Genomic DNA, 18615 nt, shown 5'->3' with positions numbered 1-18615 from the left:
TCATACATAATTGGATTTATTATTATTTAATAAACACTTTACAAGCGGATTGAAGGACAAAACTTCGCCAATATCAAAACAAATATAGTTCCTATCAACGTTTACCATTAGCAATAAAAACAATCTCAATCGACGCTTTTTTAAAAAACTTGATATTTTTTATTTATAGAACCTAAATGATCCTTTCCTCCACTACAATGGTGGAATAATTAAGAAAAACCACCATACTTTAGCAATAAAGAGTGCAATACTTAATTGAACAGTACATAAAAAGTGACACTGGGTAACATATTGCCAATCCAATATCAGAACATACATTATTATATACATTTTACAAAGTTATTCCTCACTTGCTTCCATTTTCAGGTTACAGGAGAACGAAAGTATAGTTTTTAAGTCTAATTCTTTTTTATATTTATTTACCTAGAAAAACAAGGTAAAAATTTCAATATATACCTTCACTTTAGTATATAAAGCATCAAAATATGAGACATTTCAAACTAAAATTACTAGAGCATATTTCATCCAACCTCCCTCCTTTTATGACATAACCAAACCCCAGCTATTGTAGCGAAGTAAATGCTAATAGTGGATAAAGACCGCTAGAATACCCATAAGAACGAACCGTACGTCTCCAAAAAGGGTCTGAAATATCCCCTTCGGGTTGGGAGATAAAGCTATAATGCTATCGACCCAGTTAGATCAACTAGTGAAGCACTGAAAAGTTTTAAGCGTTTCTTATTTAATTTTCCCAAAGCTAGTTTCTTTGTGCATAATGCACATGTGAACAGAGGTGAATGTTTGAGCCAGTTTTTTTTTTGTAGGGTCATTTGGATTATTATCAGGGAGGGATCACTCTCTTTTGCAGGTATGGCATAATATGCTTTGATTATGGACGGTATGAATATTGATACATCACTAAGCAGTCGTTTATACCTGTTTTAATAAAATTGACTGAACGTGCATTTAAACTCGTGCTAATTATGTTTTTATGAAAACGCGAAAAAAATTTATGCCGAACTAATGAATGAACGATGGCATCAATTGGAGGGGGAGTGCAAAATTGCTTTTCTAGATTTTTAAAAATTCTTTTTTTTGGCTTCTTTGTTTAAAAAAATCGAAAGAATCTTCATCCCCCCCCCCAGAATTTGAAAAAAGCTTTTCTGTATATCTTCAATAAAAATTGGAAGAAAATTCACGACCCCCCCCCCCCCGATTTTCGGTATAAGAAATAGGATAAAATTCTTGCCCCTGTCCCACATTTTCGTTAATTTGCACCTATGTGAGTGACGCTTGCCCTAAGATTTCCGCAGTCCCCATGCTGCATTTTAGTTGTTCTATGTATTGAACGAGTTTCTATATAATTTTGAAAGATTCAGCATTAAAATGGCCAGTAAAGATAAATAAATAAAAAGATTAAACAACCACATGCAAACACCCATATTCACTAAAAGGCCTTTCTGGGTAGCCAGCATTTTGGTTAAGTAATCAATTTATAATACCGAGTAAAGATACAATCTTTTATTAGTGATATTAAATTATTGCAAAACGAGGTATGGCTCTTTTTAAGATATAAGGTCAACTGAGTTTCTGACGGCTCTTCCAATACCAACGATGCAATATCAAGTGGTTACAGCTTTCGATAATTTAAATACCCCTACTATACCCACTGTATTGAGGCCAATGATTTAATGCAGCAATTCATTTCGTAGGAGGCAGGGATGGGATGGAGAGGGGGTATGGAAAGCAATCCATAATCTTATATATTGAAGAAAAAACACGTTATTTTAACAGCTAAGAAGATGGCATTGCCTCTCCATTATACACACGATAGAACTGGAAGAAAGAAAGAAATGGGGCTAATTTTTTTCAAGACATGGGAACGGCAAAAAAACTGGTAACCCTGTCGACTGTATACTTGAAATTTCTCGCCAGTGGCAAAAACTATGCCAACATAGGAATCTAAAAACCCAAGAATAAAAAGAACACCGTTTCTGTCGAGTCGACACGTTCGTTAAAGTGAAGGTCAGACTTATAATTATGTACCTTTCGTGATATTTTAGTTCTTGTAGCGATAAAGTTGTCTTCTTGCGTACAGTCGACACCGAGGTTGGTTTCAATGCTGGAAGCTTTTTTCTGTTTCAATATCTTAAAAAAATTAGCACCATTTTCTTTTTTTTTCAACTTTTCTTTTATTTCTTTAATAAACCAGAAGTATTTTAAGCGAACTGAATGAAAAATAAAAGAAACTTGATAAGACGTACAGAAAAAACTATAATAAAGGTTTTGCTTATAGAAATATACAAAACATTTAAACAAAGAGTGGTGAAACAAAATGAATCAACATACCCACTAATATATTTTTCCAATAAGTTAACACAGACGTGAAGCAGAACAAAATTCCAAGAATTCTAGATATTAGTCGGAAATTAGAATATCTTTCTAGACAAAAAAGGAAAAAAATCATTAACACAATAAACAAAAAACATGTATTCAGCGACAATACCCAAAAATAAACCTAGTCTACGGATGACTTGGACTACCTCAATAAAGTCAATCAACAAAATCCTGACATATTTTGATTTATTTTCATACCATTATTTCAGCTTCACTATAAAGTAGAGGGGGGGGGAAGGGGGGGGAGGTGGTCTCAAAGATTAATATGAACACTCCCCTCAGACATATCAAAACACACCAGTATAAAATGAACTTATTAGAAATCTAGACCTCCCCCACCTCCCAAAAAGTTCTTCAATGCATACTCCCACCCCTAAAATTTTGAGTAAATGCGCCTAGGGGGTTAACAAACAGTTTTCAGAATTCTTATCAATCAAGTAAAAGGTAAAATCCTCCATCTCCATCTTATGGCCAGACAATCTCTGATATTTCAAGTCGAAAAGTTACCACCTGCTACAAATTAACACTATTCAAAGTCCACCATCCTTTTTTTTAATAAGTTACATCTATTCTATTATATTTGGGTTCGAATTTGTTAGAATGTCTGTCCCTTTTATAGGTAGAAAGCACCCCTCCCTTTATGATCATTAAATTTTCCAAAGAAGCAACAAGAATGCTGACCTTTTGAAATTTTTTACTATAGTGAGCAAGATCTGTTTTTGTCACAATAGTCTCAAAAGCCCATAGTACACTGAATTTTAAAACGTAAAAATTCTTTAAGATTTAATTTAATCTAAAAAAGAGGCTGAACGAAAAAAAATCTACCAAATAAGAGCAGGTCTAAATGTAGTTATCCAACTTCGGGAGGACAGATTTCGACCGCCATTGTCTGTTTTTTCCCTAATTCAAGATAATAAGGAATCATCCAGTATAGACCTGTTTTGAAAAGAAACAGAAAGAACGTTTTTTTTTAATTTTCATGAAACAAAAAATAAAAGCCAAAAGCCTAAAAGAAAAATAGATTGCATAGCATTTTTCTGTAACAATGGACTTGGGAATCAGTATCCTTTTGAAAGCCTCCACTCAAAAGAAGACTATAAAGCATAGCACTCTTTATCACATGCTCACATCATTAAAAAATAAACCATACATAAGGAAAATATTTCATTTGTACCGCGAACAGGCAAGGGAATTTCCATTTTATTATTCTTCACTTGCTGCTCCGGAATCATCAAGTTTCCTCTTTTTACCTTTCGGTTCTGAAAAGAACAAAATAAAACATCAGTCTATGCGATCAGTAAAGTATCTGTCTGATAAAACTGATTTCAGTTTAAAAACTAACACCAGTCGGTAATACAGTAACAGTTATGATCTGCATTAGTAGGCTGTATCTTTTATAGTAGACTTCTTTTCAGAAGCGCCGTATTATATGACATTACAGAGCAATAGTTATGGTACATAACATAATAGTAAGCGACGTAATATAGACAGTGTTTCTTACTATTGCCCGAATCTTTTTAAAAGAAAAATTGGGTCTCAAATCGTTCCGAAAATCAAGAATTTGTATTTTTCGTAAACGTTCCTTTGTTTACAAACTTCAACTTTCGGCGAGGTATTGAAGAAGCCAATTTAGACATATTAAATTAAAGGCCATATTTTTAATAATATTAAAGGTCATATCAGGTCATAATTCAATCATATTAAATGAAAGGTCATATTTTAAATAATACTAAGGTTTTAGTAATATGACGTCTTTGTGCCAAATCACTAAGAAAATAATTTGCGACCTAAAAACTTGGTTTAGACTTTGTTTCCGATATGTCAGAGTGTAGACTATTCATGACTTATTTTTGATCTATCAAAGGGAATCATTAAAAAAAAAAAAAAAAAAAAAAAAAAAAAAAAAAAAAAAGCATTTTTCAACAGCTAGGAGGCAATTACCCCCATCCCTTGCCCCTGAACAAAAATAGAAATTAATGAACACTTTAAAAAGAAAGTAACGGTTATGAATAACCTAGAAAGGATTAGGCGGAGAAGTAGCGGACAAACACAAGCGACTAGTGGTTAACTAAACAGCAGTGACCAATTATTGCTGGTAACAATAAAAGAAAATCATAATTTTTGGGCATATTAAGAGTCAGGATGATTATTAATATTTTCTAAACTCGAATCAATATGATATACTTAACATTTCTTTCAATCTCTGACTGGCTATACAGAAGAGACCGGGTTTAAAAAAAAAAAAAAAAAAAAAAAAAAAAAAAAATCAAACCCCAATCAATGTTACTTTTCCACATAATCACCTTGGCGATCGAAGCATTTGTCTATCTGTGAATAAGCTTTGTGAAACCCTATTAATGAAATTTCAACGCCAATGATTTGAACTGATTTGCGACAGTTTCTTTGAACTTCTCGTTAGTTTGGAAGCGCTGCCCTCCAAGTCACTTCTTGAATTGAGGGAAAAGATAGAAGTCAGTAGGTACTAAGTCCCTAGTATATGGCAGATGTTCGAAAATGTCTCAGAGTCGTTGGGTTAGGCGAGCACTGTGAGGAGGGGCATCGTCACGGATCAAAACAATTCCGCAGGTCAACATGACTTAACTTCCATTTTGAATTTTTAGAAATCGCAACGTTTTACAATTCTAATCTGGATTGATTTTTGTTCTCTATTGCATAGAATCAACAAGCAATAGACCTTTCTGGTCCCAAAAAATATTTGCCATAGCCTTACGGTAATTGAACGTTCGTTTGAATTTTTGGATCTGTTCGAAAAATTTGTTTACATTGATTGTTGTGTATTTGTTTCGGCACCCACCATTTAGTCTAATACTGAATGACTTCCATCTTCTCCCTCTATTATTCCACATTTTTTTTGTTCTATATAATATTGTATATGTTCTATATAATATATAAAATATTCTAATATAGAATATTTTATATTGATTTGGACCTTGACCAAAGACTACATTATAGGAGCGCTAATAATTGCTTTTTTTAAAATGAATTATTCTTACTTACGGCAGAAAATACAATTCTTGGCGCTTGCTTTTGGTTTGTAATGGCTAGAAATTTCCAGGAAGCGATTGGGTCATATTACATTATTTTCACGCTGGTGCTATTGTATGTAACGTATTTTGAGGCTCCAGGAACCTGATAGATGAAAATTATTTTTGATTGGATCTAGAATACTGCTTAGCAATAGGACGTGATTTGACAAATACGAGAAAAAAAAAGAAAGATTGAAAACGCCAGTTCACTTTCCTTTAAGACTTCAACTGCGTCTAGATAAGTATGGAGTAAGTTTACAGAATATATTACGTAAAGTATACCTGATTTACTCTCATCAACTTCTTCTTCCTCCTCCTCTTCAATGTCCTCGTCTTCTTCTCCCTCACCATTTGCCTCATATTCTTCATCATCCTCTTCTTCCAAATTGGAATCATAGATGGCACTCAAGCCAACCTCATCAGAACTATATTCCTCTGTAAAAAAAAAAAAACTTTAAAAAACATAGCTCTTACACTTCACCTTGCCCAGATCCAGTGGAAGCAATGACTCTGAGAAAGTGGTATTGTTGACTTGACGATTCAGTTTAATTTATGTTTATTTCAGCTTTGATTTTTCAGCTATCATAAATCCATTATTTAAAAGTTTTTTGTGATTATTAGAGTTTTGGTTCATTTTAGGTTTTACTTTTTTTTCTATTGTCATTTCACCTTTTTCTAAGTTTGACCTATTATATGACTATTCTCAATGGTATTAAGTTTTAATATCGCGTTTTACTTTTCTTTGAAAATCTTTTTTATTCGGATTTTTTTTTAAATCAATTGCTGTTCATTCCTAAATTCACATGGTTTTATTACACCTTCATTATAGGATTTTTTTTTCTTTTTTTGGCTTAAGAACTATGGTCTGTTCCATCGTATTAACCACGTTTCTTGTAATTATCCTCATTTTTTCGTGTTTAACAAAAAGTAGCGAGTTCAACTTATCCCGAGAAATCTTCACAGCCATCAAAAAATATTATAACATTGCCTCCCAGTCAAGTAGCCACTCTTCATCATATTTTACAAACTAAAAGATATTGCCTCTTAAATCCTTCATTTTCACACCCACACATCAAATAGAACGAGCTTTAAATTATGCACCCACACATTGGACATGAATATGAGCCTCGAAGTTTCTTGAAACATTTCAGTAGCCCACACGAGAATCCTTTGTAAATCTAAAATCAATGGATTCAACAAAAATCTCAATGGTCCCACAATATATTTCCAAAAAATCTGCTGGTTCCTTCTTTACTTCTCATGCATAAGCTTTTTGATCCCTCAGCATATTTTCAACCTTCTTTTTAAATGCTACCATCTTTCAAGTCAAAACATTTACCGGTAAACTTTTCGTTGTTTATATTATTGACTTATGAATAATGTAAACACACCACTCGGTGCCTTTTTTATGCTCTTTCCAAATATAATAATCATTTTTGCTAGAAATTAATTTTACCCCCAACCCTATATATACCAATTCAGGGTATATATTTGCACCTTAGGGGGGGGGGGGTTTAAAGTTTAAAATTACCTCTCATTTACATCAGAAATAAAATCCCCCCCCCTAATGTGCACATATATACCCGGAATTTGTATATATAGGATTGGGGGTAAAATTCATTTCCAACAAAAATGATTATTATATTTGGAAAGAGCATAAAAAAAGGCATCGAGTGGTATATTTACTTTATTTGTAAGTCAATAATATGAATAACGAAAAATGTACCCATTTACCTTCATTTGAATACTTCTTCCATACCACAACTCTCTAAAATCTCCCAATTTGTTTAATTAGGTTAATCTCCCTATTTAACGAATTTGTTTAATCTCCCTAATTAACAAATAGTCGACTGTCGAATCCCCAACTGACTCTAGAGATCCTGATTTAAAGATATTTGGCCAAGTGGTCTTGGAATATATTGCATTACCCCAAATTAAAAAAATGAACCCTTTTGACTCAGTTGTGATCGAAATCCCGTCTTCTAAGTTCTGAAGTAAGTTCGCTTTTACGTCATTTGTGTGGCAAGTTCCTTCTACTATACCTCGAACTGTTTTAAGTTCAGCTCCAATGCTATCAATGGCAACATTGTCAAAGACCATGACGGACTACCTTCCTGTATGAAACCCACACTCAACTGAATTTACTTTTTTTTTATCTTGCTTATTAAAAGAAAAGAAACAAAAGAATTATTACAAACAATCAGATTTGCTCTACATTCGAGAGTCTAGTTCAGTCTCAATTATTTTTGTGTGGTTAAAACTAAAAGCTTCAACCTGTCGCATACGGTAACAAAACTTTAAGATCTTATCAGACAAACACTATAAATAAATTTATTGTAAAGAAAACAAAGACATTATCGGACAGCATAGAAGCCCAAAATTGGTTTCCATTAGATCTGAGTTTAGACATTAATGTATATTGAGCGGTCTAAAACCACATTCTAATACTGCTAAGAACGTTATCTCCCTTCCCTAAACACGAACTAATGCACGGAAGAAGTAGGTCCTTTAAGCTCAGACCCCACCCCTCCAAAAAATCTCAAGATTTTAACGATTTTTCTTAAGCATTTTATTTTTCTTTCAAACAGGTGAATTTTGCAATTTCCGCGCTTTCTTTAAGTGGTCCCAAAAATAAAAGCTCAAAATTAAACTGTTGACTGGTTGAAAAAACAACCAACCGGTTGGAAAAAAAAATTGAGTGTTGATTGTTTTGCATTCTAGTGGATAGCCCGGGAGCTTCCCAGTCAAATTTCCACTTGGCTGTGGAAATACGGAAGGCGTCGTGAAGTTTTCCAAAATGTCCAGGAGAAGTAAGACTGTTTTGGAAAACATGCCTTCATATCTCTCTCGAGCTCTAATCGTGACTTTATGGCCATAGCATGGTGGGTCTTCTGTGATAATCTTCGTGGCTGTGGAATAGTCATGCGCTTAACGGTTTTTGGTCAGCAAAACGGGTCGAAATATGGTTATGACGTATTGAGTGGATTATAACATTGAGAATATCTCGAGAACGAAAGGGCATACATGCATACTGATTAAATCAATCGATTGGGCGTAACTGATTTAAGTAGAATCGATATATAGCTCTTTTTTACTGATAAGTCGCATAACGTCTTTCGTATTTCCACAGCGGCACTGCTTGGCCGACCAACCCCGGTGTAGCCTAATGTCCTCATAAATCCATCCATTAAATATATTTATTGCTGGCTCTCCCGCGACTGTCCTTGCTTGAATTTCAGCAAATCCGCCATAAGGGGGAGAGAGTGGTTAAAATCCATTGAACTTTGCCTAGTTATTCATAGTAAAACGACATTCTCATTTGAGAGCCAGGTTCATTGGATTCAAGAAATCTCCTCTTTTGGTCAGGTCTACAAATACTCAAGTGGTGGTAGTTAGAACTGCAGCCGTAGCTTACTTTTAATACTCTTCTTTAAAATTTGATGTATATCAATCTCTGTTTGTCATTATTAGGGAAACACCAGGTGTCAGGGGTAAGAGACACGCTCCTTAATAGATGTGTTCAGCCAGTCCGCAAAAAAATTGAGTCCTTAAAAAGGAAGCGCAAAACTGTTATTTCACCATAACTTCCCCGAATCGCTGTTTTAGCACGATTTCATCAAACTCTATTTTCGAAAATCCGCAATTTTCTTAAAAATTAAGGTTTACACAAAAAAGTTCAGATTACAACGACAGAACGTTCAAACTCAGATGGATCTTATAATATTCAGTCCTAGGTTGAAAACCCAAAAACCTGACATAGGGCCGAACCCAGATATTTTTTACTAGGGGGAAGGGGCTTGGCTAATGCATATAAAGTTTTAAACTCGTCAAATTTGATTTTAGTATGACTTGGCCAGTACTGAAGGAAATGCATGGTGCCAATTACATATAATTTAATTTTAATTAATGATCTTTAATTCATTAAAGAAACTGAGTTCTGGTAACACTAGTTCAGATAAAAGAAGAAAAAACTATAAAATAATAAGACCCTGTCCCTTTTCTTTAGCCAGGATTCTTTGTCGAGTTTGAAGACCCAGCTTTCTTGGTTGGTAAGAATGAAATTTATTCTATTATATATTTTATATGTTTATACATTATATAATTTTAATATATTTTAAATAATAAAAAAACCCAGCAATTTCTCTTGAGCTAGAGAGTATCATTGCGTTACAAATAGTTTCGACAAATGACAAGAATAAAAGTAAAAGCAAATTATCATCAAAGCAATTACCATCATCTTCATCATCTTCCTCTTCATTGCCATTGAATCCATCCTCGTCACTTTCCACCATTTCATTCTCGTCTTTATCGTACCTAGAGCAATTAAAAATGTTAATAAACTCGGGAACCATATTCGCTATGACACAGTCCAAAGAAATTCGATTTCGGAGGTTTTTTTTCCGGTTCTGAGCTTTGGTTTCATTTTCAAATGCAATTTTTCGCAGAATATTTCTGAACATTCTTATGTTGAAGTCTGTCATTTTTTTTTCTGGAACCTAAGTCCTGTCCTTGATCTCCAGAATTTTAAAGGCGATCATTGGAGCCAGCAAACTCTCGCTAATACCAAATCACTAACTTTAAAGTAGAATATGCCCTTTCTCGGGAATATAAAACAGTATGACAAAAAAACAAAAAAAAAACAAACAACAACAACAACAACAACTGAATTTCAACCAAAAGATACACATGGATGTCCACAAAAATTCGCCAAACACATACCAGAATAACAAAACATTATTGCTTATACACTAAATAAGAAAATCTTTTTGCATACAGAATAAAGCAAAGAGAAAGAGCTAGAAGAAAAATAGATTAAAAAACAGCTATGAATGCAAACTAAACGGAAGGTTAAACTATTGACTCTATGGAAACAACGGGAACAGAAAAACCCAACTCAATGCAACAAAAACAATAGCGTATGAATTGTTTTCATCGGTTTTCACCTCAAATTTGTTCCAGGATTTCCAGGTGTATCCATGAATTTTGTTCGGGAGGGGGAGATTACAAAGAAACTTTACAAAACACATCACAAATTTATTTTTATGAACCTTTGTTGCTGTTTTTTTTACGAGTTGGACAAAAATTACGGGGGGGGGGGAATCTAACCCGGTTAAACACCCACTGAATACAGCCTTGCTTTAGGGTCTAGCTGAAGGATAGTAGCACATAATGGAATTATTTTTACTCTCGTGGCGTATCAAACATGTTGAAGAGTCCTGAAGAAAACTTGGGCAACACTCGTGGTTTATAGATGAAAACTGGACATGAGTAAAGAACATAAAACTGGATAGAGCCAGAAATTAAGTAAAACTTGTTTTAATTGCAGAAAGCAGAAAGTTGAATCACATTAAATTTCTCTATCATTGCAACAAACTAGCATTATGAACAAGGAGAATGACTAGAAGACAGTTTTAATTTTTCTCTAGTACACCAACTTAAGTTTCAAGTCTTACTACAGTTACATTGCAAGAAGTATAGCAGCGTTTGGGTAAAAGTATATTCAGCTCATAAAAAGCCGAAAAAGTTCAACACGCTAAAGGGCTCAACCAAAGTATAAAATAATAAACGTACAAACTAAAAATTTTTTTTTGAATGATTACCCTCAATGGTCTCTGGCCAAAAGGATACTAAACAATATTGGACGAGTAAAGAAGACAATTAAAGAAAAAAAATATCAGAAAAGATGCTTTCTTTCTACTTTTTTTTTGTCTGAGACCAATACCGTCAAATTACATGTCTAAAAAAGGGTTTGTTTCAATTAATTGTTCTAGGACAAGTTGAAAGACCTCGATCAGAACATCGAACTTGTGGGATCATAAAGATAATGTAAATTATAGGATCCCCTCTAACCCAATACTCGATATTTTTGTTCCTGATACATCTTAGCATCATCTCACAGCTTAAAGTAAGCTGAAAAGAAACTTCAAACTCTATGAATGAAATTTAAACTAGAAACTTCAAAACTATGATCGAAATTTGTTGGTACTTTCAGTACGTTTGGAATCCTAATCTCATTTCGGTTAGATATCCATTTCCCTTGACCTTCGTAACTACGAAAACACATTTTCAAGAATAATAAACAAGTTCGCATACTTACCATTAACAAAGTAAGATAAACAGTAGTTAGGTAGCATCCTACAGACTAATGTCCTATCAGAAAATCCCATCATACATGAGCATTTGTGTTTCATATGCATGAAATGCTACTTAAGGTTATTTCTGACTTATTAAATTTAGGTATTAGATATGTGTATGTGAAGAACTTACCCATCAAGAAATTTCAAATTTGGCAAAAGTTCAAAAACTTTTTCTTTGTATCCTTCAGTATTAGTAACTTCATTATTGAATAAATCCAAACTTTTCAAATGAACGAATTCTCTCTGAAAATTTAAACACAATATAAATCCACAAGTAAGGTAATAGACCTGTGAAAACGCATATGCCGTATTAATGCAAGAATAAAAAAAGTAGATAGGTAGACAAAATACATCCCAAAGATTAGTCTTAAGACATCATCAAAATTTAGAAATCAAATACTATCTCTGGGACACAGCTAATGTTTTTAATAAGGTTGTATAAAAGAGCGGGAACGCTCCCTCTCCACTCACTTTCTTAGAAAAATAATTAATATAAGAAATAATGAATCTACCATCATTCCCGTCTATTGCCAGCACTACAAAGCCTCCTGCACCAAGTTTACCACTGAGCTACCAGTTATCCTTTTTCAGACACCTCATCATAGCAAAGCTCAAATCCCTTTAAAAAGGATTTTCTAATAAAACTTCTTTTTACTTCATGTAGAAAGTATTCGGTGAGCACCCTTTTTCCCTTGTTGATCAATGAAAAAACTACAATATAGATCTTAAATATCCTCCACCACTTTACAACAAATGAACAATTAGCCTTAAAGTTTATATACAGCAATACTCAAAAGAGTCAAAACACACATGGGTTATTGACACTAGCCTACAAGAAAGCCTACATTCTGATTCTGTAGCCTACAAGCTATTATTGGCAACAAAGTTGCAAAATTTTGTACTGTCTCTCTGGCTTCAAACTTTCAAAAAACTCTAATTCTCCTGAAAAATTTAAATTTTCCAATTTTTTACTTTGTTTCTTGGAATGCCACATTTCTGAAAAAAAGAGGACCCAGAAAATATTAATGCCTCGCCTCCCTACAATTTTTTTTCAGATTTCTGGGTGCACCTTTTTCAAAGCATCAAATTATTTTTTTTTTTTGTACGATTGCTTTCCCCACTCCAAAACACATCCTGCTCACTTCCCTGGCTCTAGTCAAGGCTCTTTTTACCGGGCACTACCCTCTGACAATTTATCAATAATAAAAAAAATCAGGATAAATGAAAATACGACAATGAAATATAAATGACTTATTGTGCAAATTGCTATTTTAGTTTTTCATATTTTCTAAGACTCCATCTGCTTGCTCGGGCCCTCACATATGGCCCTTGTTATTCTGCAAATTATGCAAATGCCATTTTTTACATAATGTTATGCTTACAGTTTATGTAAAACAAAATCAATATAATATGCCTGCATAAAATGTCTACATAAAAACTTACCAGTGGTTCAAGTGTAGCCATGTCTTTAATTTTATTGGCACTCAGATTCAAGTGTGTCAAATCAGGAGAACCAGAAAGTAGATTTAGTTGTCCAGAAATACGATTGTCACTCAATTCCAACTGGAACATATCAAATTCGATTAGAAAAATAAAAATAAAAATCATATAATAAAGGAAAAAAGTAAGTAGCTACAGCTAACAATAAATAGTTTTTAAATATCAAGGAACATTAATAGGCTAGAAAACAACAAACTTGTAAAAACTAAGACATCAACACTATCAGGGTTACTTTCATGCAAAAAAAAGCACAAAGTACTTAAAACGTATAAATTCGAGTAAAAAAAAACTGTTCTTCATTGAACTCCTGATCTTCCGTTTTGGTTACCAGACTACTAAAGAGTTACTCCAAAGGTAAAAAAAAAACGATAAGCAGAAAACTAGCTTGTCCTAAAAGAAATCAGGAGCAGTAAGCTACAGCTTGTGGGTTAGTAATTTTATTTTTGTTGACACAAATATGTTTTTTTACTCTTTGCCCCCTCTCCTTAAAGGATGATTTAGGCAATTTAACTTGAAAATTAAGGAGTTTAGGCATTACATCAACCACCCATTATACATTGCATTTTGATTCATTTACCTAGATACGGCCCCAAAGACACACTCCAAAAAATATAATATATTAGCAACAGTAGCAAAAATTCACGAAAATATAGGGGGGAGGGAGGATGAGACAAGGAATTTTTGATTTTTTTTTAGTGAAGATACATAAAATGTTTTCTTTTATTTACAGGGGTGGAATTGGCATGGATTTTTTTTCCAGAAATTCTATGCACAAAGCAAATAACTTAATATCCAAAATAAAAACGCCTACAAGATTGATACCTTCATGCTTGATAGTCTTTGAATTTTGAGATTTTTTTTTATTGGGAATGGCTTTTATTTAATTTTTCAGGCTGTATTATCTGTTAAGTGTGAAAATTATCTGAACTTTCAATTCCACTCCCTTTAAAATTTTATCTTTTCTTTTTTTGCAACAAAATAAGCAATGAAAAAAGACCAGGTAGTCAAAATATAGGGTTTACACTTTTCACTGTTTGAATGGGAGATGAAAAATCATGATTTCTTCCTCAGTTACATCTTGAGTACAATACAGAGGAGAACAGAGGTTTCAGTATTAGTTGATACAGAACTTGGGTAAAATAAGACTTGATTGAAATCTCCAACTCAAATACTTGCCAGGTAAAGGAGTTTCTGTTTGCCACTGAAAATTCAGATTAAATAAGGGAAAAAAAGTTAGGCAAACAATAAGAAATAATTTACAACATAAAAAAATTACAGAAGTAAATCCTTTATTAGAAAATAATATACAATAGACTCTCAAGCACCAGCAGAATTTAATGGCATGGTAACTGCAGATGAGCAAATTCCGTCGGTAATCCAAATTAAGATGATCAACATAAAAATGCTTTTAACAAACGTTATTCAAATGAAATCATTACATTACTTTCATTACTAACACCAAAATTTTTGTTTTCTTAGACATTGCATTATTAGGTTATTGTAATCAAAATAGACTACATGATACACAGTATTGTTACTGTGAATGTACATAATTTTCCATGGATAATCTACAAATCAGATAATTCATCTGTGGACAATCAAAAGTTTACTGCATGGTAAACATAATGATACTCAACGCTTTCCCAAGATTACTACTAAATGTAATATTTGTAGAAGAGAGAGTATCCAAGGAATATCATAACATTTGGGCATAGAACATGCTTCCCTTTTCAAGTACAAGCCCCCCCCCCCATAGAAAGAGTATTTCTATCTCTTTAAAGGTTTGGTTGTGTAAAGACTTGAGTTTAGTGATTCAAACAAAAAAGACTTACTTTCTTCAAATTTGGCAGTTTTGGAAATCCTTTCAATGTTGTTAACCCAACATTAATGAGACTCAGATTGACAAGATTGACAAATTCATCAGTGAGTCCAACAATCATTGTACTTTTACAGTTGTCCAGGTTTAGTTCATTCACCTAGAAATTATTAACAAGTGCTACATAGTTTACTTGAAAACCAAAACACTAAGACAAAAATAAACAATCAAGTGACTAACACAGAAGAAGAAGAAAAAAATATTTCAAGCAGATGTATAACAAGTAGACTGAAAAACCAACAATAGTTTTTCAAAGAAGAGCAGGGAGTGATTTTAAACCCTAAGATGGGCACAAATGAAACAAACTTAAAACAAACAGAAAAGGACAAAGTTGGACTACTACCCCTTTTTACCCCCTACCCCCATAAAGGCAACAGTGGTATGCATGCTTTATTAGAAACTAACAGCTTGTTTGGAAAGTCACAACTGATATTTAAAAGCATTGTCTAACTATCACTTTTCTACTCGTTTGAATGCAATGAAAAAAAAAACAAAAAACTAGGGGTGCAAAATGTCAAATAAATTATCCAATGGTTATAACCATTTTGTAATTTTTGAAATTCTATTTCAACAGTGTAAACTATGTCATTCCCCTCTCCCCCCCCCAGGAGTGGTTGTATCGTTTTCAGTAGCTATGATGCATGCATAATTGTAAAAAATATAACAACAGACTCAAAAGAACAAAACGCAATGACACTCAAGACCCACCTTACAGCATACCTCCCCCAGGCGTCTCCAGGTACCCATTACCTGGTTAAGATGCCTATTATTATGGGTCAACACCATCCCATACTAAGCAATTGGATATACTAGGATTCGAAAAATTTGCCCTTTGGATAAAGGATTCCAAATCAGCGTACACAATCACTTGGATAGGACAGCTTGGCTGTACTATGTGCTAAGCTACTGGAGATAATAAATGACTCTTAACTGCTAAAGAAAAGGGCAAGCAGCGGCGTAGCAAGGTCTTGTGGCACCCGGGACGGAATTTCAACCAGCCCCCCCCCCCAACATACACTTAAACATTGTTGAGTCATATTTGTTTATGGCGGAAACATACAATCAAAAAAGCTATTTGAAGTGCTTAAATTAAAGAGGGAAAGGAAAAGTAAATTGTGTGCTGTATAACATTGGTATGTAAAAGTTTTAATGTAAATAACTTACATCAATTTAAGCAAAATATAACATTTTTATACATATTAACATTATTTTTACAATATCAAACAACACCATTTTAATTCATGGCTTACATTAAGTAAGGCTAAAATGGACAGGGGCTTTTATTAAAAACGTTTTAAGAGGAAATACAAGAATAGCTCTAGTTTTCGTATTTTACTATAAGTCTATTCATGTTTTTTTTTTGTACTTTGACTTCAAACACCCAGGTGATTGAATGATATATATATATTTTTTTTTTATTTGCACGAATTTAACAAAATGTACTGTATTTAAAAACGAAGTTTTCATTCAGAACCTCTTCTTTCTAAACTTGTTTTCTGCAAACTTAGAAATAGCCTCATCAAAATCTATCTTTTTTGCTACACTGTTTCATAAGCAGCGCGCTAACGCTGCCTAAGTAAAGAACGATGTGGACATAATGTGTTTTTTTTTCTCTATACCCGGGCACTTTGTATTGAAGGAGCTGTCGTAGAACCTTCAGAAAGGACTAATTTGGTTGGAAATGGGAGTGGCTAGTGCTCTTTTTAATAGTCGAAAGTAATTGGAGGGCAACTAGGCGCCACCCTTGCTCCTCATTCCCCCAAACACATCCAATCAGAATTTTGAGATAGCCATTTTGTTCAGTGTAGTTCAGTGTGTTCAGTGTATTTCCAGATAGAAAGTATATTTTTGAGGAGGACACTCCCCCAAAACCCTCGGGACAAGAGTTTTAAGTTATGTCCTGAGGGCATATAAGAACAATGTTGGCACAATTATTTATTATTTTTTTTGCTTTAGAGCAGGGCACTTCATATGGAAGGGGTCATCGTAAAAACTTCAAAAGGGGCTCATTCGATTGGAAATTCAAAGGGCTAGTGCCCTTTTTAATAGTCGAAAGTGATTGGAGGGCAACTAGCCCCCTTTCCCCACGCCCATCATTTTCCCAAACACATCCAATAAAAATTTTGAGATAGCCATTTTGTTCAGCGTAGTTGTTCTCCACATAGAAAATATATTTTTGAGGAGGACACTACCCCACAACCCTCAGGGCAACGATTAAAAATTATGCCCTGGGGGCATATAAGGTTTTTGTTGAAATCTTTGTTGTAGAAACTTGAAAAAGGGCTCATTAGATTTGAAATTCAAAGAGCTAGCACCCTTTATAATAGTCAAAAGTGATTTGAGGGCAACTAACCCCCCTCTCACGCCCACCTTTTCCCCAAACACATCCAATCAAAATTTTTAGATAGCCATTTTATTTTTGCCCTCAGGGCAAGGGTTTTAAGCTATGCCCTGGAGGCATATAAGGTTTTTATAGAAGGCGTTGTCGCAGAAACTTCAAAACAGGCTCATTCGATTGGAAATTCAAAGGGCTAGTGCCCTTTTCAATAGTCGAAAGTGATTGGAGGGCAACTAGCCCCCTCTCACTCCCACCTTTTCCCCAAACACATCCAATCAAAATTTGTATGAGATAGCCATTTTGTTCAACGTAGTTGAAAATTTTGGAAATTAGGTCTCTAAGGATGACAACCCATCCCCCCACAGCCCTCAGGGCAGCCCTTTGAATTTTTTTTGTAGAAACTTGAAAAAGGGCTCATTAGATTTGAAATTCAAAGAGCTAGCACCCTTTTTAATAGTCAAAAGTGATTTGAGGGCAACTAACCCCCCTCTCACGCCCACCTTTTCCCCAAACACATCCAATCAAAATTTTTAGATAGCCATTTTATTTTTGCCCTCAGGGCAAGGGTTTTAAGCTATGCCCTGGAGGCATATAAGGTTTTTTTATAGAAGGCGTTGTCGCAGAAACTTCAAAAAAGGCTCATTCGATTTGAAATTCAAAGTGCTAGTGCCATTTTTAATAGTCAAAAGTGATTTGAGGGCAACTAACCCCCCTCTCACACCCACCTTTTCCCCAAACACATCCAATAAAAATTTGTATTTAGCCATTTTGTTCAACGCAGTTGAAAATTTTGGAAATTAGGTCTCTAAGGATGACAACCCATCCCCCCACAGCCCTCAGGGCAGCCCTTTGAATTTTTTTTGTAGAAACTTGAAAAAAGCGCTCATTTGATTTGAAATTCAAAGGGTTAGTATCCTATATAATATTCGAATGTGATTTGAGGGCAACTAACCCCCCTCTCATACCCACCTTTTCCCCAAACACATCCAATCAAAATTTTTAGATAGCCATTTTATTCAACGTAGTTGAGACGTAATTTCAACGTAATTGAAATTGGTTCAACGTAATTTTGTTCAACGTAATTGATTCCCAGATAGAAAATATATTTTTGAGGAGGACACTCCCCCACAACCCTCAGGGCAAGGGTTTTAAGTTATGCCCTGGAGGCATATAAGGTTTTTTATAGAAGGTTTTGTCGCAGAAACTTCAAAACAGGCTCATTCGATTGGAAATTCAAAGGGCTAGTGCCCTTTTTAATAGTCGAAAGTGATTAGAGGGCAACTGGCCCCCACACCCATCATTCCCCCAAACACTTCCAAT

General features: G+C 34.1%; 1 protein-coding gene across 1 annotated transcript in view; it reads right to left on the bottom strand.

Moving 5' to 3' along the window:
* Mapmodulin (acidic leucine-rich nuclear phosphoprotein 32 mapmodulin) overlaps positions 1–18615 on the bottom strand; it is a 33652-nt gene continuing 15037 nt past the window's right edge. The window contains exons 2-7 of the mRNA XM_089094652.1: positions 14914–15057; positions 13025–13144; positions 11712–11824; positions 9676–9758; positions 5727–5879; positions 1–3656 (exon numbers count right to left, since the gene is read on the bottom strand). Of these exons, the coding sequence (XP_088950778.1) occupies positions 3601–3656; positions 5727–5879; positions 9676–9758; positions 11712–11824; positions 13025–13144; positions 14914–15057 (669 nt within the window). The 3' untranslated portion in view covers positions 1–3600. The remainder of the gene's footprint in view (positions 3657–5726; positions 5880–9675; positions 9759–11711; positions 11825–13024; positions 13145–14913; positions 15058–18615) is intronic.

Source organism: Artemia sp. Qi Xiang Cuo, chromosome 9 (assembly GCF_049724085.1).
Source record: "Artemia sp. Qi Xiang Cuo chromosome 9, ASM4972408v1, whole genome shotgun sequence".
NCBI lineage: Eukaryota > Metazoa > Arthropoda > Branchiopoda > Anostraca > Artemiidae > Artemia > Artemia sp. Qi Xiang Cuo.
This window is presented reverse-complemented; position numbering and strand designations above follow the sequence as displayed.